Consider the following 25274-nt stretch of genomic DNA (forward strand, 5'->3'; position numbering starts at 1 on the left):
AAATAAAATTATCTAAAGTGAATAATTCTGTGAAAAAAATGGCACGTAATAAACCAGAAGGGTGCTGAAATTCCTCTTGCGTATTGACTGTAAATAGATCTCTTTTATGGGACATATTTAATTTTTGAAATGCACATATTTTATTTAATAAAAGACATGTCTGCTTTTTTATTATTAAAGTAGATTAAATGAATTATTGCTTTTTTTTTAGATTATTCTTTAATATTTCTGTACACAGTGCTGATATGGACTTGCGCCCACGTGGGTGTCACACAATTATGTGCACTATTCATTCAGTAAATATAATTAAATATACTTGTGTGTGCGCCTGTTTATTTATTATGACTACAAATAAAATGAGTATGACTAGTGATGGGCGAATTTGGGGTGTGAAAATTCATGAAACAGTGCTGGCGTCTCGTTTTTGACGCCAGCGTCCGGATGCCGGCGCACATTCTCCGGCAAAAATCCACCGGCGTCCAAAAAAACGGACACCGGTGGATTTTCGATGGCAAATTTTCACAGCGGTTTCGTGAATTTATTCGCCTGCCGCGAATCGCGACAAATATGTGCTAATAGATTCGCCCAACACTAAGGGGCAGGTTCACTAAGGGTCGAATTTCGAAGTTAAAAATACTTCGAAATTCGACCCTCGAATTGAAATCCTTCGACTTCGAATATCGAAGTCGAAGGATTTAGCGCTAAACGTTCGTTCGATCGATCGAAGGATTTTTCCCATAGGCTAACATTGACTTCGGTAGGTTTTATCTGCCGAAGTAGGGGGTCGAAGTTTTTTTTAAAGGGAAAGTACTTCGACTATCGAATGGTCGAATAGTCGAACGATTTTTCGTTCGATTTCGTTCGAATTCGAACGAATTTAACCAATTCGATGGTCGAAGTACCCAAAAAATACTTCGAAATTCGAATTTTTTTCATTCGAATCCTTCACTCGAGCTTAGTGAATCGGCCCCTAAGTATGGCGTTCTTATATAGTTTCTTTTTTTTTCAAGTTTTTGCTGCCAAGGTTCAAATCTACTATGGTGTTTTAAATGGAATCAAAATTAATTTAAAATTAAATATTTTCCATTTATTGTATAACATCAAATTTATTTATTCATTTGTATACTTCCCTCATCCACATTGTCTCCTTTACACAATATACCACACAAACTTTCAACACCACTTTAGGAGAGAAATGCTTTCTGGCAGACTGCTGTTTTTCCTTCTCAATGTAACTGAATGTGTCTCAGTGGGACATGGGTTTTTACTATTGAGTGTTGTTCTTAGATCTACCAGGCAGCTGTTATCTTGTGTTAGGGAGCGGTTATCTGGTTACCTTCCCATTGTTCTTTTGTTTGGCTGCTGGGGGGGAGGGGGTGATATCACTCTAACTTGCAGTACAGCAGTAAAGAGTGATTGAAGTTTCTCAGAGCACAAGTCACATGACTTGGGGCAGCTGGGAAATTGACAATATGTCTAGCCCCATGTCAGATTTCAAAATTGAATATACAAAAATCTGTTTGCTCTTTTGAAAAATGGATTTCAGTGCAGAATTCTGCTGGAGCAGCACTATTAACTGATTCATTTTGATAAAAAAAAATTTTCCCATGACCGTATCCCTTTAAGGGAGTAATTTATTAAAGTCCTAATGCCAAAAACCTCGAAAAATTCACGTTTTTTTTTCTTACTATAAAATCAGAATTTTTAGTGGGGAAAAAAAACTCGAATTTTTCAGAATTTGTTAAACCCGAGGGTTTTAAAATTCTGAATAAAAAGTACTCCAACTCAGACCTGCGTGTTCATCTAAAAGTCAATGTGAGAAGTCCCGAAGATATCCTGATCTGTACTGGGATTTGTGCAATAATCCGAAGATTTTGTGGTTTTTAGTCGTCCAATACGAAAAAGTCGCAATTATCAGCGACAAATCAGATAAAGTCACGGTTCTTCAGATTTTTTCACGATTTTATAGTGTTTTTTCTCGAACAAGAAAAATATATAAATAAGGGGAAAAAACCCTGTGCTGGTTTGGTTGGCTTAGCTTTCAAAAAATAATGAGATATTTTTAGATTTTGATAAACAACCCCCTAAATCTCTTTAAATATGAAAACTGGGGATAAAGGAGATGGATAAACAAAAAGCAGAAGACTTGCCACAAGGTGATTGCAAAAGGGAAAAGTACTGTATATTGAAAGAGTAAGATCACAAAGGTTAGAAAGTGAAAGAAAGAAGACATGAGAAAGTTTTAAAGGAAATGTAACAATATGGGGCCGATTCACCAAGGGTCGAATATCGAGGGTTAATTAACCCTCGATATTCGACTGGGAATTAAAATACTTCGAATATCGAAGTCAAAGGATTTAGTGCAGATAGTTCGATCGAACGATCGAAGGCTAATTCCTTCGATCGAACGATTCGAAGGATTTAAATCCAACGATCGAAGGAATATCCTTCGATCAAAAAAAGTTAGCCAAGCCTATGGGGACCTTCCCCATAGGCTAACATTGACTTTCGGTAGCTTTTAGAGGGCAAACTAGGGGGTCGAAGTTTTTTTTAAAGAGACGGTACTTCGACTATCGAATGGTCGAATATTCGAACGATTTTTACTTCTAATCCATTGATTCGTAGTCGAAGGTCGAAGTAGCCCATTCGATGGTCGAAGTAGCCCAAAAAAAACTTCGAAATTCGAAGTTTTTAAACTTCGAATCCTTCACTCGAAGTTAGTGAATCGGCCCCTAAAAGTACAACTGATAAAACTTGAAAAAGTGTCACCTGACATCTAAAAATTGCAAGACCTTTCTTTTCTATGGAAATTAATTTTCAGATGATTAGCTACAGTTGACTGAAATGACCAGCAGGTGGCACAATTGATTCAGATTCATTATATTGGTCATTTTAAAAATTGTTATCTTAATTACTATAAATAATAATGTAAATCGCAAAAGTGCTCAGAAGAGCACTCCAAGCTATTTTAAATTAATCTATTTTTGAGAAGTATTTATTCCTTTTACAACAAACTGTACATAATGTAACTGCATGCACGCAAAGGGGCAGATTTAATAGATTTGATACATTTTTCTCAAATGAAAATTTAAATTAAAAATGTTCCTGTTCATGAAAATTTGAATTCAGGAAGAATTTTGGTGGCATGAGAAATGTTCCTATAATGGCTATGGAGTATTCTCACCTGAGAAAATACATTTAATTTTTGGGCAGAAATGGAAAAAGGAATTTTTCCGCAGAGACATGGAGGCATCACCTATCACTTGCTTTACAACCCCAGTCCTCCAGAATTGTACAACAGATCTTTCCGAGAGACAGAACGAGAATAATATGCCATAAAAATCACTACTGACCAGCTGGGTAGCATTTCAAATTATTGGCAATGATGTATTACTTGGTAGAGTCCTGCACCGGTTTGGGTACCTGCAAAGAGGTTGGGTTTGGGGTAGAAAATCCCTGATTCCCTGACAATGAGGGTGGTCTGTGGGTAACCCACCTGGGACCCCTCAAATGTGTGGGACTGGTCCTTCCTGCCCTCCCTAGTGGTGCAGGCATTTTGTTTACCTTTCTGAAGGAATGGGAGGAGGAGTGATGTAACTTCCGGTCTACAATGATACCACCTCTGGTTTTACGGGTCCATGGTCAGAAGGTAAATTTGACTTATAGGGTACGGGTCGTGGATGTGTTGGATGGCAGGTGCGGGTCAGGTTAGGGGTCAGCGGGTCTGTGTCAGGCAGGGGTCCCTCCATTTGGACAGAACTCTATTACTTGGGCTCTTGTTGAGTTATTCTCTTGAGCATAGAGCTGCATTCCCTGAAAATTTGGAGTTTGGACTCAGTTGAGTTTTCTCTAGACACCTGCATTCCCTGACAATTTTGAGTTTGGGCTCAGTTGCGTTTTCTCTTGAGCATACAGCTGCATTACTGACAATTCATTGAGATTCTTATCACCCAGGGCCGACCAGGCGCCCTAGGCACCCGTTGTTGTTGGATGGTTGTGTAGCAATCCTCATTCCGATTATGAAGACCAAGCTGATGGTGTTGGTATGTGTAAGACAAATGCTCTTTTCTGATTCTGAGAATTCTGCTGATGCATTAATATTGTATTACATAATCCATTCCCAAATACTCCGACATCTGGGCCGCTGCTATGAACCTCTCAGCTGAATGGCGATCATTCTGTGTATGGTAATTACCCAGATTAGTCCACAATTCCAGGTCTCTGAATGACAAGTGCAAATATAGATTTTCCTCCTGTGCCATTAATATAATTCATGGGGCAGGTTTGATGTTCACAGCAAGGTCACTATTTTTGTTCTCACGCCACATTTAATCAAAGATAATCTGCCTTTAACACGTTATTTATTTTTTAACTGAAATATGATTTTGAGGATTTTGGGAATAATTGCTGTTTTACATTAATAGCGGATCTTTTCAGAACCTTAGCTACACCCTGCCAGACACATTTATTTTTAGTAGGCTAAACCATCATCTTTTAGTTAAAATATATAAATCTAGATTTATTTTTGTTCATTTTGTATTCTGAGCAAAAATCTATTGGGAGCTTTGTTAGTGTGTGAAGACCACCAAGGTACCAGTCTGAATCTGCTATTCAAATAGGAGTTAAACTCATGAAAGGGAAAATGGATTCTTTAAAGGGCATGTAAAGTCTAAAATAGAATAAGGCTATAAATGCTGTATTTTGTATACTAAATATAAACCTGAACTTACTGCACCACAAGCCTAATCAAACAAATAATTTATGCTTTCAAAGTTGGCTACAGGGGGTCACCATCTTGTAACTTCTCAGTGTGGTCTGGGCTGCTTAGGGATCGTCATAAACAAAGCTGCTTGAGTTCTGCATGGCTGGGAAGTAAGGCGGGGGCTCCCCCTGCTGTTCATAAGTATGATTGTTTCCCTGCTCAGCAGTTAGGGACCGTCTGACAATTCCTACCCACAGCAGTAAATGAAGGGAGAATTTCACTGCATACAGTCAGGTTTCTTACAAAGTACACATTTTTTAATTAACGTATATTGGAGATAGGTTTCTTTTTCATTAAAGTAAAAATGGGATTTTATTTTTTTGCCTTTACATGCCCTTTAAAGGGCATGTAAAGGCAAAAAAACAAAATCCAATTTTTACTTTCTTTCAATGGTCTACACCATCTGTTATTTCACCATCTGAAAATTCTGCAAAATATATTTTTATAATGCACAAGAGCCATGAATATCCTATAAATGACAGTCTTATAAATGGAGCTCAGGGATGTCATCAGTTATAATCAGTGCTTAGTGATGCAATTCTGTCACATGACTCGCTGAAACCCGTGCATTAGAATACATAATGTACCCACTTTTGTCAAATATGATGATATTAATAGTGACCTCTGAGTTCTATGACCTGTATAAAAGCACTGGCTTTTGGCCTTGAAAACTCCTCTGTGACTTAAAATACCCTTGTATTTGGGGGAATGGACTCTCGGCATGAGCAATCAGTCCCTGAAACAATGCATGAGTTACTAAACTCAGTCATGGTTTCTACATTCAATTACTTTGGCTTGGAGCTGATTCTTTCTTTTCCCTGGGCAAGTTTTTTTTAAAAAAAAAAAACATTAAAAGCTTGGCAGGTTTAACTGCCGATCTTTCTATTTTGCCTGAAACCCTCAGTGATGTCATTAGTATGAGTTATAATCAATGTTTACTAAAATGTGGAGGCCTTTTTACTAAGGGTCGAATTATCGTTGTTTTAGAGGTTTTTGAAAAAACAATTATACTCTATTTCTCTAAAACCACAAATTCCATGAACATTATTAAAAGATCGAAATACAAAAAGTACAAATGTCAACGAAAAAGAAAACCACAAATTGTTTGTGAATGAATGAAAAATTCACCCGACAATTAACATTTTGATCTCCAAAAACCTCAAAAACTACGAATGAAAGGATGATCTTTGCAAGGAAAGAAAGGGAACTTCTGTTGACTTCTACATGACCTCAATAGCTTTTACTTGTCATATTTTCGTATTTACAGATTTTGGATTAAAGTGGACCTGTCACCCAGGCACAAAAAACTATAATAAAAGTCCTTTTCAAATTAAACATGAAATCAAATTTCTATTTTTTTTATTAAAGCATTCATAGCTGTCCTAAGCTCATTTAAAAATCTCAGCTGTCAATCAAATATTGTCTGCCCCTCCTCTATGCCTAGGCATAGAGGCGGGGCCGACAATTACTTTCACTTTCCATTCAGCACTTCCTAGATGTCACTGCTCTCCCCACATTCCCCCAGTTCTCTTCACCATTTAATTGTGTAGCCAGGACATGGGGATGGACATCAGGTCCTGTTATGTTTTGGGTAGCCAAGGATGAGTAGAATATAACAGTGCTTTATTAGCAGAGACTCATGCAGCCATTATACAACAGTAACTTTCACTTTTAAGATGTCAGGAAGTATGCACAGAATAAGTCTGGGCACAGTGACATCTACAGGCCATTTGTATAAAAACCTCAGGTCCCCCATTCTGGTGCACAAACAAAATGTTGAGATGATGCAAGTCTTGTCTTAATAACAGTGTCCAGAAAATGGCTCCTGCCTGCTTGTTATAATTATGAATTCCCAGACTGAAGGAAACAAGATTCAAATAATTTATACAGTGTAATTAAAGTTCATTTTGCTTGATTAATGTGATAAAATAGGATTTTGAATTTTTTTTGGGCGACAGGTCCCCTTTAAAGGGCATGTAAAGGCAAAAAATAAAATCCCATTTTTATTTTCTTTAATGAAAAGAACCCTATCTCCAATATACTTTAATTAAAAAATGTGTACTGTTTTTATAAGAAACCTGACTGTATGCAGTGAAATTCTCCCTTCATTTACTGCTGTGGATAGGAATTGTCAGATGGTCCCTAACTTCTGAGCAGGGAAACAATCATACTTATGAACAGCAGGGGGAACCCCCGCCTTACTTCCCAGCCATGCAGAACTCAAGCAGCTTTGTTTATGACGATCCCTAAGCAGCCCAGACCACACTGAGCATGTGCACAGTCTTAGTCTTGCAAAGATGTATAACAAAGTTACAAGATGGTGACCCCCTGTAGCCAACTTTGAAAGCATAAATTATTTGTTTGATTAGGCTTGTGGTGCAGTAAGTTCATGTTTATATTTAGTATACAAAATACAGCATTTCTAGCCTTATTCTATTTTAGACTTTACATGCCCTTTAAGTAAATATATGGAAAATTCTTTTGTTTGCACTAAAAAGTTTGATTTGCAGAAACAAATGTTCTTAAGTGATATAACAAGTAATAACCAGTAATATTGTAAAATAAGGATATTACAGTTGCTTTGGAGTCCCACTGCTTGTATAAAATACGAAATCTTACCAAAATATTATTCGACAACCATTCAACATGTTTACTCTTCATGAATCCATCCAATATACAGTACATTCAATAAAGGAGCCAAGGCCTTGACACAAACATGTAAAATTCCATATTTCCACCTTTTATTTCATAATAATTTAGAGAAATGTGACTATCCTTCCATACATAGAAACACTTGCAAGTAAACGGAACAAATATTTGCCATTTTCTTAAAAAAAATTGTCTTTACTGTGCTATAAAACATTTGAAAAGGGGAAATTGAAGGAATTTAAGTGTTATAGGGGGATGGCTGGTGAGTAGGGATGGGCGAATTTTTTTCGCCTTGTTTCGCTTCAGAAATGATGCCCATAGATTTTTTTGCGCCGTGCGAGGAAAAAAAGACGCGAGTCAAAAAAAATTTCGCAGAGCGACAAAATGTTTCAACGCCCATAGGGGCAAATTCACTAAGCGTCGAAGCGCCGAACGCTAGCGTTACTTCGCTAGCGTTTGGCATTTTCGTTACTGCGCAAATTCACTAACGAACGCTGGTGTAGATTCGCTAGTGTTACTTCGCACCCTTACGCCTGGCGAAGTTTCGCTACGGACGTAACTAAGCAAATTCACTAACGCGCGCAGTGTACTGAACGCTACCTTTTACGCTAGACTTCCTTCGCCACCTCAGACCAGGCGAAGCGCAATAGAGTAGATAGGGATTGCTTCAAAAAACGTCAAAATTTTTTCTATGTCCCAAAAAACGCTGGCGTGTTTTCTACATTATGGGTGATAGGCTGAAAAAGATCGAAAAAATTTTTGGGGCTCCCCTCCTTCCCCCCTACATTTCCTGACTCATGGAAACTTACCTAGACAGTGGGCACATGTGTAGGGCAAAATAAAAATTTTTATTTGATGTTTTGAAGGTTTTCTAGGCATTTGTAGTGCTGATACGTATTCCTCCATTGAAATTTGGATTTGGTGCCATATGCAAATTAGCCTTCGCTAGCGTAACTTCGCTTCACTTAGCGAATCAACGCTAGCGCAACTTCGCAACCTTACGCTACCCCTGAGCGCAACTTCGGATTTTAGTGAATTTGCGAAGCGCTGGCGAAACTACGCCTGGCGAAGTGCGGCGCAGTTACGCCTGGCGCAACTACGAATCTTAGTGAATTTGCCCCATAGACTTTAATGGGCGTCTGCGACATTTCGCCGGCGGCAAATTTTTGGCGAAAGTCGCCCATCCCTACTGGTGAGAACACGGGTTATTTGTGTCGAGAAGAGATTATCTGCATGAACATTTCATACTGACACGTCACCTATGGAGTAACACTTTCATAATGCAAAATGCAGATTTTTACATACATTTGGAATGTTTTAGAAAAATTGCTGACATAAGGGATTAAACATATATTTTATTAAACAATTGCCAATATCTAAGAACACATTTTAAGGCTGTGTCTGCGGTAAACCACAACCAAAATGTGAAATAATTTTTCGGAAAAGATATAGCTATAGATTATCTTCCTTTTAGGTAAAAAGTATCAAAGAGTTCTGTGTGAACAGAACATTCTCTCTGCCTATTTGCATGGATATATGCTGTTTATAAGTGGGAGCTGCCATACAAATTAACGGGACTCTTGGCAGGTGCAATGCTAACATGGCAGACCCAATATACCCATTTTGTATTCAACTACAACCACCTGCCCCTGATCCTTACACCAAATAAACGCACCAGCCAACTTTGCTGGCGCTACCTAAAGTGGCAGCCCCCCTCAGCAACCTCCTACATTTTGAGATGACCCTACAGGGGTGATTTATTGATGCTGAAATTCAAGATTTTTTGAGCTAACACTCATGAATTTGAATTATGATTTCAAGCTTGAATGTTTAATATTTATTAATAGCAAAAATTCTGGGTATACAGTACACTGGGCCATACACAAGCCAAGAAAAGCTGTTGACAGACAAAGTGTATGGGGCCCTCTGAAGAGCCTCTGCAATTGATATTTGGATAAAAATCGTCCCACTGTCGATTAGGCAGGCTTAAAATCCCCATTGCATTGAGGACCGCATCGGCTCATTGATACAGCACTGGGTCCGACATCCTGTATTACCAGATTTGTGATCTGATCATTGGGCCCTTGGACCCATGATTGGAGCTGCCTGAAATCGCCCACTTCTCGGTGGACATATCGGGGAGAGAACCTCTCACTTGGCAACTTTGCCAAACAAGCAGATCTTTTTGTGTATAGAAACCGTTATGTGTTGAAACCTTTATGCAAATGAGATGTATGGTGAACTTGAAAATACAAGATATCTGCACTGATTAAAAAAGAGGTTGCCATTTCTAGGAGTGGTTATATTTTACAGCTAGTCCAACTGGAAGATAGATTAGATGTTTATTTATATATATATATCTCTGTATATATATATCTATATCTATCTAAGGCATCTATTTCTAAGTCCCATCCCTCTTACCTGTTGCTTTTTCTGAATGTGACTTTGAACATCTATCTATCTATCTATCTATCTATCTATCTATCTATCTATCTATCTATCTATCTATCTATATATATATATGTCCTTCTTCAAAGTCCTTAAGAAATGTCCAAAATATGATCTAGTCCTGATGAATGTAGTTCTATTTTTTAATTATTTCTTTCTTGCCTTCAGAGTCTATAAATGTATTACTGGTTCAAAGTGTAGTTCAGTCCATACCGAGATTGCCAATGTCTCTCACCTCTGATAAACCTCCTGTTGTTATACAGGTATGGAATCCAAAGAAGCTCAGAATAAAGGCTCTTACACACGGCCGTTTTCTCCTGTGCTCCCCTGCATTGCGCTTTCTTCCGCTCAGCCGCAGGGGATCGCAGGAGTAGACACACTCAATTATTGTCAAGGGGGCTGTACTCACACAGACGCATATATGCAGCGAATGCAGGTGAAATGCAACATGCTGCACCCCAACCTGCCTTTGGTGCTTACATACATCTGCATGAGTACAGCCCCCTTGACAATTATTGTGTGCGCCTACTCCTGCGATCCCCTGCTGCTGAACAGAAGAAGATGCACCGTAAGGGGAGTGCAGGAGAAAACACCCATGTGTAAGAGCCCTTACAGGCCATCTCCCAAAGACAGGTCATCTGTAATGATAAAACAGTATCTTGTACTTGATCCCAACTAAGATATAATTAATCCTTATTGAAAGCAAAACTAGCCTATTGAGTTTATTTAATGATTTTCTAGTAGACTTAAGGCATAAAGATATAAATTACAGAAAGATTGATTATCCGGAAAACCCCAGGTCCTGAGCATTCTGGATAAGAAGTCCCATACCTTTAATGTCATCGCAAGAAACCAGAAAGATGTGTGTGTCCTAGCAGTTTAGAGTTTGTTTTGCATCTATGTTACTGTATATGTGCATTTGTTTTTGTATATTTAGCAACTTTTTGGGACATTTTTGCTGTAACTGTAGCACCATTTTAACTCTCCCTAACAGGTGAGCCACAGAGAGTGAACAAATCGTTTTTGGGTTATCTTACCAATGAATAGTATGACCCTTATTTCACTGCAACAACTTTCTATTTAGACACAGTCAAAAAAAATAATTTTGCAGTTTCCATTAGGTCAGTGGTTCTTAGAGTTTTTGGATTCATTTAAACCAGGGATCCCCAACCTTTAGAACCCGTGAGCAACATTCAGAAGTAAAAGGAGTTGGGGAGCAACACAAGCATGAAAAATGTTCCTGGGGTGCCAAATAAGGGCTGTGATTGGCCATTTAGTACCCCCTATGTGGATTGTCAGCCTACATTGAGGCTCTGTTTGGCACCTGGTTTTTATACAACCAAAACTTGCCTCCAAGCCTGGAATTCAAAAATAAGCACCTGCTTTGAGGCCACTGAGAGCAACATCCAAGGGGTCGGAGAGCAACATGTTGCTCATGAGCTACTGGTTGGGGACCACTCATTTAAATCAAAGTGAATCAACATTTAAGAAAATGAACTCTTCGTTGGAAATAGCTTAATAATGGTTCAATATATGGAGTGGTATTGCCAATGTATGATATCATTATGTTCATACTGGGAAGATGGAAACACCCTGTAGAACAATATCAACTTCAGATTTAGAAACATCAAACTGATCGGGCATTTCATTATTCTAAAGAAATGTAAACTCAATAAAAAACTTCTCTAGATGAACAAGACTTACTGTATATGCATTACATGGAGTACAGAGAGTATGAATACAAGACAGAAAATGTGCCTTGGGTTACAAATTTGCTACCACTTGAATATGACTTGTAGCAATAGTCTGTTTCTTTTTTTTATGAAATTGTGTCCTTAAAACAATTGGGCGTCCAGTTGGTCTTCCATAGCAACAAACATGTATTCGTCTCTGGAGCAGTTAGAATGAACTTCCCTTACTGTTTCAGTCCATTCTTACTCTCTTGATTTCCCACGCAGATATAAGACAATACAGAAAAAAAGTCTGTAAGATTTGAATTTAGCTGTGAACATCAGCTAACCAGGTAATTGTGCATCTCTCTGGAATTAATACTTAAAACCACGCCTGAGTGATTACCTGGCAAGGAAACAGAAGAGCATTATTATTCTTTTTGCGTGTCGATACAATGTCATTTCTCACTACACACTGGAAAAGAAGGGTGGTTTTACAAGTACATCGAAAAAAAGGTGCAATAACAACATCCAAAAATTTCTGTGTCTGATCCAGGACAATTCATGGATATCTTGGTTGGGTGATGGGGGAACCATAACTGTGGCAAGGTCTATTGTGGAGTAATAGTGCAGATATTGTTGAGGGGACATGGGGGTGGAACAGCAGGGCATCCATCTAACATGCCACTGACCTGTGTATGGGCACTGGTAGGCATCGACAATAAGGGGATTGTGTAGCTGCTCATATTTCCAGCTCTCCCAGAGAGCCTCACTGCAAGGCAATAGCGTGGAGGAATTTCAAGGTTGGACCATAAAACCAGTAAACAAGATAAAATATATAGATAAAGAATTGAGGACGAGTGACAGTGTAAGCACACTGGTAGATGTGCACAAAGTAATGGGGAATAGAAAGAAAGTCATAATGACACCTCCAATTGAATGCTTGACAAAGGGGCGGAGCCCCGAAACGTTGCACCACCGCAGTTAAAACTTTTGCAAGGGCTCGCCCTGCAGATACAAGTCTCGTGTGCCGGTGTGTTCTTTTGTTCTACCTCCAATTGAATGCCACCATTATATTCTTGACATAAAAATACACTGACGTTGCATATTTCTTCCCTTTTACTACTTGTTACTCAATAACTACCTAAGGTGTCTTTGTATCCCAAGAAAGGTTGAGAGACAGGGCCTTTTAGATGTGGGCAGTGCTAAATGTTGGACTATGCATTGGCAGACTTTAGCTTCTGAATGGGCAACTCTTGCAAATGAGGTCCATGGCTGATAGGATTACAAAGTCCCCAAACTTGAGTAGCCAAATCTGACAAAGATCTGTGTGTCTTGGACAAAAGATCTGGTGGTTTGGTCCAATTATGGGTCTTGCTATGTATGGCTAGCTGTAGAGGTGCCAATATCACTTTGACTTCTGTTTTTGTGTATGTAAAACCTGTAACAAGCAATGGAATTCTAACAACATCTAAATTATTATTCTGCAAGAACATTGACTTTATCTTGGAATATAGTTGGTATACATTATATTCTTCATAGACATAATTTGCATTCAGATTAAAAGCTGAGTTCACCGAGATATGAAAATAATGGAAAATGTATCCATGTAAGATAAGGTAAAGATTGTTATAAACACAAGTATAAGATGTCTAATGGTGCTACTTTTCTGCCATTGGGGCTTTGGATGTATCACTGCTAGATACCATGCATTAATAAAGAGCAATTACAACCAATTAACTAATTTAACTACCAGACTCATTTAATTTCTTTTTATTAGACAGTGAGCAGGGACCTCAATTCTGCAGTGGCAGTGGATGTGATCTACTTGGACTTTGCTAAAACATGTGATACAGTGCCACACAAAAGGTTACTGTTTAAATTAAGGAATGTTGACCTGGAACATAGTATTTGTACCTGGATAGAGAACTGGCTAAAAGATAGACTACAAAGAGTGGTGGTAAATGGAACATTTTCTAATTGGACCAGTGTTGTTAGTGGAGTACCGCAGGGCTCTGTACTTGCTCCTTTGCTTTTCAACTTGTTTATTAATGACCTGGAGGTGGGCATTGAAAGTACTGTTTCTATATTTGCTGATGTTATTAACTTGTGCAGAACTATAGGTTCCATGCAGGATGCTGCCACTTTGCATAGGGATTTGACTAAATTGGGAAACTGGGCAGCAAACTGGAAATTGAGGTTCAATGTTGATAAATGCAGGTTATGCACTTTGGCAAAAATAATATAAATGTAAGTTATACACTAAATGGCAGTGTGTTGGGAGTTTCCTTAAATGAGAAGCGGGGGATAACAAGTTGTCTAATTCTGGGCAGTGTCATTCTGTGGCCACAAAAGCAAATAAAGTTCTGTCTTGTATAAAAAAGGGCATTTACTCAAGGGATGAAAACATAATTATATCTCTTTATAGGTCCCTGGTGAGGCCTCATCTGGAGTATGGGGGCAGTTTTGGACTCCAGTCCTTAAGAGGGATATAAATGAGCTGGAGAGAGTGCAGAGACTAAGTGCAACTAAACTGGTTAGAGGGAGGGAAGACTTAAATGATGAGGAGAGACTGTCAAGGTTGGGGTTGTTTTCTCCTACATTAGAGGACATAATAGACAAATAGCAGGGGACCTTTTTTTCTATAGAGAATCACTGCACCAGAGGCCTCCCCTTCAGACTAGAAGAAAAGAACTTTCATTTGAAGCAGAGTAGGTTGTTCTTTACAGTGAGGACAGTGAGGTTGTGGAATGTTCAGTTGAATGATGTTGTGATGGCTGATTCTGTTAAAGGACAACTAAACCCTAAAAATGAATAGGGCTAAAAATGGCGTGTTTTATATACTGCACTTATTGCACCAGCCTAAAGTTTCAGCTTGTCAATAGCAGCAATGATCCAGGACTTCAAACTTGTCACAGGGGGTCACCATCTTGGAAAGTGTCTGTGACACTCACATGCTCAGTGGGCTCTGATTGGCTGTTGAGAAGCTAAGCTTAGGGCTCGTCACTAATTATCCAGCAGAAAATGAGCTTCCCCTGTAATATAAGCTGATGCTACAGGTTTGCTGATTATTAAATTCTGATGCTAATTGCACTGGTTTCTGTGCTGCCATGTAGTAATTATCTGTATTAATTACTAATCAGCCTTATATTGTGACATTTCTATTCTATGTGTACTGTATATTGTGAGTGGGTCCCTAAGCTCAGTAAGTGACAGCAGCACAGAGCATGTGCAGTGAATCAGCAGAAAAGAAGATGGGGAGCTACTGGGGCATCTTTGGAGACACATCTTTACTGCTAAAGGGCTGTGGTTGCCTTGGGCTGGTACAGAAGCTCAAAACATAATGTACAACATTTCTAGCTACTTCTTTAGTTAAGCTTTCCTTGCCCGTTAATGGATCTAACAGGGGCTTGGCTGATTTCTTGAACAAGCATAATATCCAAGGCTATAGTGATACTAAAATTTATAATTAGTGTAGATATTGGTAAGTGCAATTTATATAAGTGTATGGAGGGGGTCAATGTGTATGTATGGATGCTGGGTTTCATTTGGAGGGGTTGAACTTGATGGACTTTGGTCCTTTTTTCAACCCAACTTTAACCTAACCTTTATCTGTGCAGAATTTCAGATTTGTCATAGCCCATTAAACTTTTTTAATGATTGTGTGATTGTTAAAGGCAATCTGTCATGGTTATACACCTCCTTGCCAGGTATTTAGAATATGGATGCATGTCCTGCGCAGGAATACATATTTCTTGGAGAAATTTAAACAACTCCAAAGCCGGGAAGGGTGTATGAGTCCCTTCTTACTCATTGCAACATATCTTCAGCCAAACTGCCAGTGAGCTTGTCAGTGAGATACTGCCAGCCAGGGCTAGAGGTAAATGGTAGAGGTGAAATGTGGGGAGCAGTAATAGGGAAAGTGGCTGTGGGGGAAGAACTGAGCGTGACAGGGGTGAGCATGGGGTTGGCCTGTGTAGACAGAAGTTGGGGAGTTGAGAAGGGTTTTGAAGAGCCTCAACTGAGCAGAGAGGGGTGTGTATTCCTTTGGGCATCAAGACTACTTGGCCTGGCTCTGCTGCTGGTGCTCAGCACAGTTGTTCTGCTGAAGAGAAGCAACAGCAATAGGTGAGCATTATAGCATGCTCTGACTTCAGAAATGTTCAGGAACCTCCAGGGAGCCACATAAATGCAATTCCAGAAGAGGTGAACATTGATGCGGCAATTAATATTTTCACAAAAACCATCACAGCAGATCCCCTTTAATCTTTCTTACTATGTGGATTGTGAAGCAGTACCACGAGAACAAACAATTTACTAAAAAGACAGAACAAGCACTAAACAGAATGACACAGGAGGAAGAAGAAGGCCCTTTTCATTACCTCTCCCATGTCCTAGAGTTTGCGTGTCCATGTCATCATCAATAAACTCCTCTCCCTGGATAATGTTCTGGGTGTCCTCGCTGTGATTCACTGGACTTGTCATTTCCTGCTCTTTTTCATTATGCATCTGAGCATAAACATTCCTCCCCGGCATTTTCCTACAGTGGGAACAGAAAAACAACGTTTCAATGCCAAAAAAGGTTTAGCTGGTAGATTCAGAAATCTGAGGTACAGACAGATATCTCCAGTCAATAAAGCTACGATGGACATTTAGCAGCTCATTTGCTTTATATTTGTAGCATATGAAGACCTCAGACTAATGTTCTCCTGTTGATATATTAACCTACCAGTCTATGGCAGACAAGTCTATTCTAACAAATGTACTATTTTTCTCAATACTTAAAGGGAATGTAAAGTCTAAAATAGAATAAGGCTAGAAATGCTGTATTTTGTATACTAAACATAAACATGAACTTACTGCACCACAAGCCTAATCAAACAAATAATTTATGCTTTCAAAGTTGGCTACAGGGGGTCACCATCTTGTAACTTTGTTATACATCTTTGCAAGACTAAGACTGTGCACATGCTCAGTGTGGTCTGGGCTGCTTAGGGATCGTCATAAACAAAGCTGCTTGAGTTCTGCATGGCTGGGAAGTAAGGCGGGGGCTCCCCCTGCTGTTCATAAGTATGATTGTTTCCCTGCTCAGCAGTTAGGGACCGTCTGACAATTCCTATCCACAGCAGTAAATGAGGGGAGAATTTCACTGCATACAGTCAGGTTTCTTATAAAAACTGTACATATTTTTTAATTAAAGTATATTGGAGATAGGTTTCTTTTTCATTAAAGAAAGTAAAAATGGGATTTTATTTTTTTGCCTTTACATGCCCTTTAACCATTCCCACCATTCATAATGATCAAAAAAAATGTGTTTTAATCTTTGTGTTTAAGGCATGATCACCTTTAAATTAGCTTTTAGTATGATGTATGATATTCTGACCAATTTTCTATTGGTTTTCATTTTGGATTATTTGTGTTTTTTGAGTTATTTAGCTTTTTATTCAGCAGCTCTCCAGTTTGCATTTCAGTAATATGGTCGCTAAGATCCATATAACCCTAGAAACCATGTATGTAAAGTTGAAAATAATAATATATTTGTAGCCTTACAGAGCATTTGTTGTTTTTTAGATGGGGTCGGTGACCCCCATTTGAAAGATGGAAAGAGTCAGAAGAAGAAGGCAAATAATTCAAAAACTATAAAAAAAATGAAGGCCAATTGAAAAGTTGCTAAGAATTAACTATTCTAGAACATACTCGAGGGGGGGAATGTGATATATTTTTCTAGCACAAAAAACACTTGTGAACGTTAGCGATAATGTTTGTGAAATTTTTGACTAATCAACGACTTCTTTGCAAAGTTTGCGATTAAATTGCTTTTGCGAACATTCGTGTCTATGTAATTACATTTTGCAATCTCAAACCATTTTTTTGCAACAAAATATTTAACAGAATTGCAGAGCAGATGTTAAAGGTTCGCAATGTGCAATTAAGATTCCCAATGCAATAAAAGCCTAATTAAGAATATTACATTGTGACAGGTAAATTTTTATTCACAAAGTTTTACCCTTTAAAGTTAACTTAAAGGTAAACCAACCCTTTAAAGGTCTGAGAAATCCTCTTCCAGTTAAATAGATCCCCTCCATACACTATTTAAGCATTTTCCATACTCCTTTACATAGGGCCATTAGTCATACAGCCATTCATCAATGTGACAAGAGCAGGAATACACTACTACTAAATTAAACTACTACTACTGTTAAAACTCAATATTTTGTAGTCAATTTTTTTGTGATAAAAAAAGAATTTTTCAAGATTTATTATACCTCCAAGCTGCTAAAAGTCTGAATCCGAAAATACTCCATCTAAAACCTGTTGAGTTCATATAAAAGTCAATGGCATATGTCCCATTTGAAGATGTTTTTAACCTTCAAGAATTTTGGGAATTTTTGGTGTTTGACATTGGTTTTAGTTCAAAAACTCAATAATTCAATTTTTTGAGTGGCAATTCAATAAAGTTGTACGATTTAAGTTGAACATCGAAATTTTTTCCGATCTGATTTTTTCAACCTGAAATAATAAGGGGGTTATTTATCGAAGTCCGAATGCCAAAAACTCGAACAATTCAAGTTTTTTTTTTTTTACTATAAAATCCGAATTTTTAGTGGGAAAAAAAAACTTTTTGGAATTTAATAAACCTCAAGGGTGTTAAAAGTCTGAATAAAAAAGTACTCCAACTAAGACCTGCCGAGTTCATGTAGAAGTTAATGGGAGAAAGCCTGAAGATATCCTGATCTGTGTCAGGTTTCAAGCAATAATCCAAAGATTTTGTGGTTTTCGGTCGATAATCCAAAAAAAATTGAGTTTTTGGGCGTCGAATCTGAAAAATTCGTATGATTTGAATTTTTTCACGATTTTATCCAGTTTTTTCCTGCACAAGAATTTTTTTGGTAAAATGTATTGAGAAATAAGGGGGAAAATTAGTGCGCATTTGATCCGACTATTTTACCGTACATTATCCGAAATTTTCGCATTTCGATAAATAATCCCCTAAATGTCCCATCAAGATTTACCTACTTTTGCATATTGAGAATGCTCATGCATGCACATGGGCACATGATTAGTTATTCTTCTAAGAGAGAAGACTGAAGTCTCTGCCTCTTGAATAATGACTTTCTCGGGCAATGCAATGGAAATAACATACACAGACAATAAAGCTGCGTTGTCATTTGGCAAAATATTGACAATGGGAGAATACTTACTTGGTTGTCCTGACTATGAAGACACATGGAAGAACCATTTTTTTTCTTATGAATAATTAATGTCAAACCAAATATCGTTTTTAAAATAAACAATCACCAATATTGTGTCTATTTAACATTGGATTACTCTAAAATCCCAACATACTATATAAACATGTAATCATTGGATTAATCCTAATTATGCTTATAATTTGCATTTAACTTGCCTTTTGAATTTATAAAGGATAAAGGCTCCAACCGGTCCAAGGCAGATGACAAAGATAATGAATATGGCCCAATATCCTCCGGCTCCCCCAATCCTCTGGGAATCTGGAATGACAAATACACTAGTTTGTAGATAGTGTTTGGGACAAAATAACATCTGCTCAGATGCGGCACAGTTCAACTTCAACAATTCACTCATCACAGAGGTTGTGAGTTTAATTAACAAATACTTGGGTTCTCGTGTACTCCGACTTCTTTTACATTTGAATGAGGCTCACAGGTAAAAAAAAAAAAAGGTTGGAGACCCCTGATTTATACAAAGACATTAAAAATTATACTGTACCTGGACTGGAACAGAACCAGGGGCTAAATTAATATGCCTAATTGGACTTATCAAGACAGGTCTGTCCAAGCTGGGGGTGTTTACATGTGAGCAGGGGATAAAAGGGGTGGAGAATGACCTAAAAAATATAAATAGGTTCTATAAAAAAAATCTATGAACCTTGGATAAAAGGACTTTTACCTTTAGCTCTGGACTTTTTAAATAAATGAATAGGGAGTTGTTATAGTAAGTAACACGGGCTGAAACATCAAACTGGATGACAAGAACAGGTTTGATAACATTTTAGAATATCAAAAGATACAAACTCACTGGTGTTATTAGTAAACGTGGACTAACATCATATTATAAAGTATTCATCCGTTAATGAGAATAATAATAATAATCAGTTCGGACGCTATTAATATTATGTTTCATAAGAACACAACTTTCGTGGAGAATGGCTTGGCTTCACCATTAAGAAAGCATAAAATGAAATGAATGTAAAAATGATGAGGGGGCTATTGTAAGCTATTTTGTAATTTCTTATTTATTTTGTTTTTATTCCAAGATATTAAGGGATACATGTACTGTTAATAAAAAAGACTTTTGTTACAACAGCGCCACCTGCTGGTCAGTTTCCCACCAGTCTGACCACCAAGTAGTCAAGGAAGTTGTCAGGACAAAGAAAGAGGCTGCTCTGATGTTCTTCTGGTTATGAAAAAAATTAGAAACCTTTCTCAAATGTTTCCTAAGCAGAAGAACATCAGAGCAGCCTCTTTCTTTCTCCTGACAACTTCCTTGACTACTTGGTGGTCAGACTGGTGGGAAAATGACCAGCAGGTGGCACTGTTGTAACAAAAGTATTTTTTATTAACACTACATGTATCCCTTAATATCTAGGAATAAAAACAAAATAAATAATGAAGGTACATTGCAAAATGTCGTAGAATAGCTCACTCATCAGTTTTACATTCACTTATTTTAAAGGTTTAATTATCCTTTAAGAGATATCACGAAATATTGGTACCCCCCTCCAAACACCCAAAAAAAGTTCAAACCCCTATTAATTTAATAAGTTATGGAGCACAAGGGATTTTGATCAGTCCTCTTAGTAAGAACCTATGTGATCAAAATAGACTACCATTCATTTGCATAGGAAATGGCAAACAAAAGATGCAATGTGCCCTAAATGTCCTCTTTATAAAATGAAAGGCCTAACAGAGTATTAGACTTACATTGTTATATTCCCCATTTAGGGTTCTGGCCTTGGCCCACAATATCTGAAAATCAACATCAAAATTAACATATGAAAGTAGTATCTTAAGCTTCAAAGAACAAGAAAAAGCCAAAGGAACCCTAGAAACATAAATCCCGGGGCGCTATTAGGAATAAATAGTTTCCTTCAAATAGCCAGGGATACTACGAAGTAGAAAAGATTTCCTATTGCGGCAAATTACAGTTACTGCCAATCGGCTACAAAACAGAATGTCAACGGTTGCCTGTAGGACTTTAGCTTCCATAATGACTTATAGAAAGAGAAGCAGAATTACCTGACTCCGAATTGCTTAGTGTCACCAAGACCCAATTTCCGCCCCTCAGGAAGAAACTAATGTTGTGCGCATTGAGGGCTTGCTTTATCACCGCTATTCTCTGAAATAAATGGAACACATACATTAGTAACAGTACAGGTAACATTCAAATAATGGCTCTCAGGCAGGAGACTAAACAACATTCAGTGACTTCTCAAGGTTGCTGATGCGCCTGGAATTATAGATCAGCAAGTTTGGATTATTCCTGCGTGAAATCTTTTGCTCTTTATTAAAACTTATTTACTTAATATAAGCTGGGAATACATGCAGCAAATGCTGATACAATTTGATCAGTTTGCAGTTGACTGTGCTGTGCATTTAGGGGCACACTTGCAGGATAACCAGGCTGATTATTTTCTGGAGACTGTGCAAGAGCTGATTGGTAATAATAAAATCTGGAAGAATAAATGAGCTGATGAGTCGGTTATTATTTAGGGACAATGACCAACCCACAACTGCACTAAAGCAAATGAATGTTCCTTAGTTGATATTATCACAAAACCAAAAGTGATGTTATAGGTCTAAAACCTTCTAGCAGAATTATTTTAAAATACTATACCTTTAAATACATTTTAACCTGAAATTACAATGAGTTTATTTGATAGACTTACAAGGGTACAAGAGACTTACAAGCAGCTTCAAGGTCTACTGGTTGATCAAGTGTTGGCTACTTGTTTCACCATATCATGACCATTGCTAGAGGGTCTCACTCATCAGAGATTTATACTACAAGGGTGTAGTGATGAGTGAATCTGTCCTGTTTCGCTTATGCTTTCAAAGTTGGCTACAGGGGGTCACCATCTTGTAACTTTGTTATACATCTTTGAAAGACTAAGACTGTGCACATGCTCAGTGTGGTCTGGGCTGCTTAGGGATCATCATAAACAAATCTGCTTGAGTTCTGCATGGCTGGGAAGTAAGGTGGGGGCTCCCCCTGCTGTTCATAAGTATGATTGTTTCCCTGCTCAGCAGTTCCAGAACTCTACTTCCTGCTTTTCAGCTCTCTAACTCTGAGTTAGTCAGCGACTTGAAGGGGGGCCACATGGTACATTTCTGTTCAGTGATTTTGCAATTGATCCTCAGCATTCAGCTCAGATTCAAAAGCAACAGTTATGTCCCATGTGTCCCCCTCAAGTCACTGATTGGTTACTGCCGGGTAACCAATCAGTGGAAAGCAAGAGAGCTGAAAAGCAGGAAGTAGTGTTCTGGCTATTATGTTACACATCCAGTCACTCCAGCCTTTATACATTACATTTTTGGCTATCTAACTATATTAGATACATTTTTTTATTTTGCACAGTCTATCTATTTACCCAGTTTTTATTTGTACACTGAACTGTTCCTTTAAGATTGGTACATTCATCTATCATATTCATCAAATAACACTCTAGTTTGATATATAGTGAGCAATATATTACTGAATTCATGTTGGATTTGGGAACAGCCTATCTATTTACCTAGTTTTTATTTTTACACTGAACAATTCCTTTAATTAAACTGCTATAACTATGTCAGGCCAGGCATAACTAATTTAATACTCCTAAACGTCTGTAAGTACAAAATCTGGAAACACAGACGGTGCCACTTTTTGGTTAAAGGGCAAGTTAATCCCACAGGTGAAGGGAAATAGACACTTTGCCTAATGAGAATTAACCCCAACCTCACTGCGGGTGTAACAATTAATTAAGAAATACTATACTATATATTATCATTTCTCTGTTTATCCCGAGCTTATAGCGCTGGTTTATTCTACACAAATTTTACTGTCGTTTATCCGAAGGAGAACGGATCATTCGAACCGGCAAAGGGAGTGAACTACAAAAACCTTGGATTTTCTTTATCTTTTAAATAACTAGGATTAAATCTAGATAACAACTCTGAAGAAAGTCCATTGAGGTGTCTCAAAACATGAGAATTAGACTGAATAAGGATTTAATGGCAAAGTTCAAAGCGTAGGAAGCATTTACGTTGTAGACAACAAAGAACATAGCTTTGGGTGCTATGGGTGCAGGCAGCCAGAGAGCACCTGTATCAGGTTGTATGTACTCAACTTGTCTAGAATTTACCTTTTCATTTGGCTCATTCCTCTTTCTTTTCTCTACATTGGTAGCCGGAAGCAGGTACAACTCTGCAGTGGTCGGAAGTCCTGGTTTTACCACCGTCACTATTGTTTGCTCCGGGATATTGGTTTCCTATAAGTAGGCAATTTTAGAATTTGACATTAAAAGCCTAATATACATGCAGATACAGATAGAAATGTCTTACTATTACCCTGGAGCTGAACACTTTAGGTGTGATTTATTATGTGCAGGGCAGGGTGCAAGGTGCAACAAAGTGGGTACAATCCAATAAATATATACAGGTATGGGACCTGTTATCCAGAATGCTCGGGACCTGGGGTTTTCCGGATAATGGATCTTTCCATAATTTGGATCTTCATACGTTAAGTCTACTTGAAAATCATTTAATCATTGAATAAACCCAATAGGCTGGTTTTGCTTCCAATCAGGATTAATTATATCTTAGTTGGGATTAAGTACAAGCTACTGTTTTATTATTACAGAGAATAAAGAAATCATTTCTAAAATTTTGGATTATTTGGATAAAATGCAGTCTATGGGAGACGGCTTTTCGGTAATTTTGAGCTTTCTGTATAACGGGTTTCCGGATAACGGATCCCATACCTATATATATATCTATATATAGTAGAGCAAAAAAACCGCACTCACAGGACTTTCTGAAGGTGCAAAAACAAATTTGATGTTTATTTCGACGTTTCGGCTATTCACTTAAGCCGTCATCAGGATGACGGCTTAAGTGAATAGCTGAAACGTCGAAATAAACATCAAATTTGTTTTTGCACCTTCAGAAAGTCCTGTGAGTGCGGTTTTTTTGCTCTACTATTGATTTATTATAACCTGCACCTAGGCAGTTGCGTTTGTTTTGAGTGCACCAGATTTTGGACTTTATATATCTATATATAAATATATATATATATATATATATATATATTCAAAGAAAAAAGACCGCACTCACAGGACTTGTATGGAAAAAAAGCCACAAGGGCTGTGATTTATTCCTCAACGTTTCGGCTATCAAACTCAGGAGGTGTATATATATATACCTATAATGCAGGGCTCTGTGCTCCACATCTGCTACCATAGAATTACTGTATGTTCAAAAGGGACACACCTACCAATATGTCATATGTAAAGGTTGTGGATATATTACTGCAAATGTACTTTAAATGGGTGGTTCACCTTAAACTTTTAGTATGTTATAGAATGACAAATTCTAAGCAATTTTTTATTTGGTTTTCAGTATTTTTTTTATAATTTTTAATTATATGCCTTTTTCTTATTACTCTTTCCAACTTTCAGATGGGGGGGTCAATGACCCCATCTGTTAAAGAAATTCTCTGTAAAGCTACACGTTTATTGTTACTGCACCTTGTTATTACTCATCTTTCTAGTAAGGGCCTCTCCTATTCAAATTTTAGCCCCTTATTGGACCCTAGCAGCCAGATTGAAATTGCAAACTGGACAGCTGCTGAATAAAAAGCTAAATAATGCAAAAACCACAAATAATAAAAACATTTTAAAGCAAGTGCAAAGAATATTAATCTCTAGGTCATACAGTTAAACAAATCTGAACAACTCCTTTAAGCCTCCCTTTTCAATAACCGTAGGCTAGACCATTGACATTCTTTTGTCAATTTTCAAAACCAGGGACAGAAATTTCCAAAACCAGAATATCAGAACCAGGCAGTGACCCTAGCATGTAGTTGACAACTACAGGTATGGGATCCTTTATCCGGAAACCCGTTATCCAGAACGCTCCGAATTATGGAAAGGCCATCTCCTATAGACTCCATTTTATCCAAATACTTCACATTTTTAAAATTGATTTCCTTTTTCTGTGTAATAATAAAACAGTAGTTTGTACTTGATCCCAACTAAGATATAATTAATCCTTATTGGAAGCAAAACCAGCCTATTAGGTTTATTTAATGTTTACATGATTTTCTAGCAGACTTAAGGGCAGAGACAGACGAGAAGATTCGGGGAGATTTAGTCGGCCGTAAACAAATCACCTCCTCTTCGGGCGACTAATCTCCATGAACTGCCTCCCTGTTGGCTAGAATCAAAATCGCCGGCGGGATGGCACTCTGAACGCTTCGTTTTCCGAAGTCGCCCAAAGTTGCCTTACGAGGAAACTTCGGGCGACTTCAGATAACTAAGCGATCCGAGAGCCATCCAGCCGCCAATTTAGATTCTAGCTGACGGGGACGCAGTTCGGGAAGATTAGTCGCCTGAAGAAGAGGCGATTTGTTGCCAATCTCCTCAAATCTCCACCTGTGTCTCTGCCCTAAGGCATGAAGATCCAAATCCAGAAAGATCCCTTATCCAGAAAGCCCGAGGTCCCGAG

At 37.9% G+C, this 25274-nt stretch overlaps 1 protein-coding gene across 2 annotated transcripts in view; it reads right to left on the reverse strand.

Annotated features, from left to right (window-relative positions):
- Positions 1-11244: 11244 nt before the first annotated feature.
- sorcs2.S (sortilin-related VPS10 domain containing receptor 2 S homeolog) overlaps positions 11245-25274 on the reverse strand; it is a 594893-nt gene continuing 580863 nt past the window's right edge. Inside the window, exons 23-27 of one of the 2 annotated variants that reach the window (XM_041579391.1) lie at positions 22913-23038; positions 20808-20907; positions 18938-19040; positions 15912-16069; positions 11245-11935 (exon numbers count right to left, since the gene is read on the reverse strand). In XM_041579391.1, coding sequence (XP_041435325.1) covers positions 11871-11935; positions 15912-16069; positions 18938-19040; positions 20808-20907; positions 22913-23038 — 552 coding nt within the window. In that variant the 3' untranslated portion in view covers positions 11245-11870. Of the gene's footprint in view, positions 11936-12111; positions 12302-15911; positions 16070-18937; positions 19041-20807; positions 20908-22912; positions 23039-25274 lie in introns of those variants that run through there. The other variant, XM_041579390.1, reaches the window with a different exon arrangement.

This window comes from Xenopus laevis, chromosome 1S, assembly GCF_017654675.1.
Source record: "Xenopus laevis strain J_2021 chromosome 1S, Xenopus_laevis_v10.1, whole genome shotgun sequence".
NCBI classification, from domain to species: Eukaryota; Metazoa; Chordata; class Amphibia; order Anura; family Pipidae; genus Xenopus; species Xenopus laevis.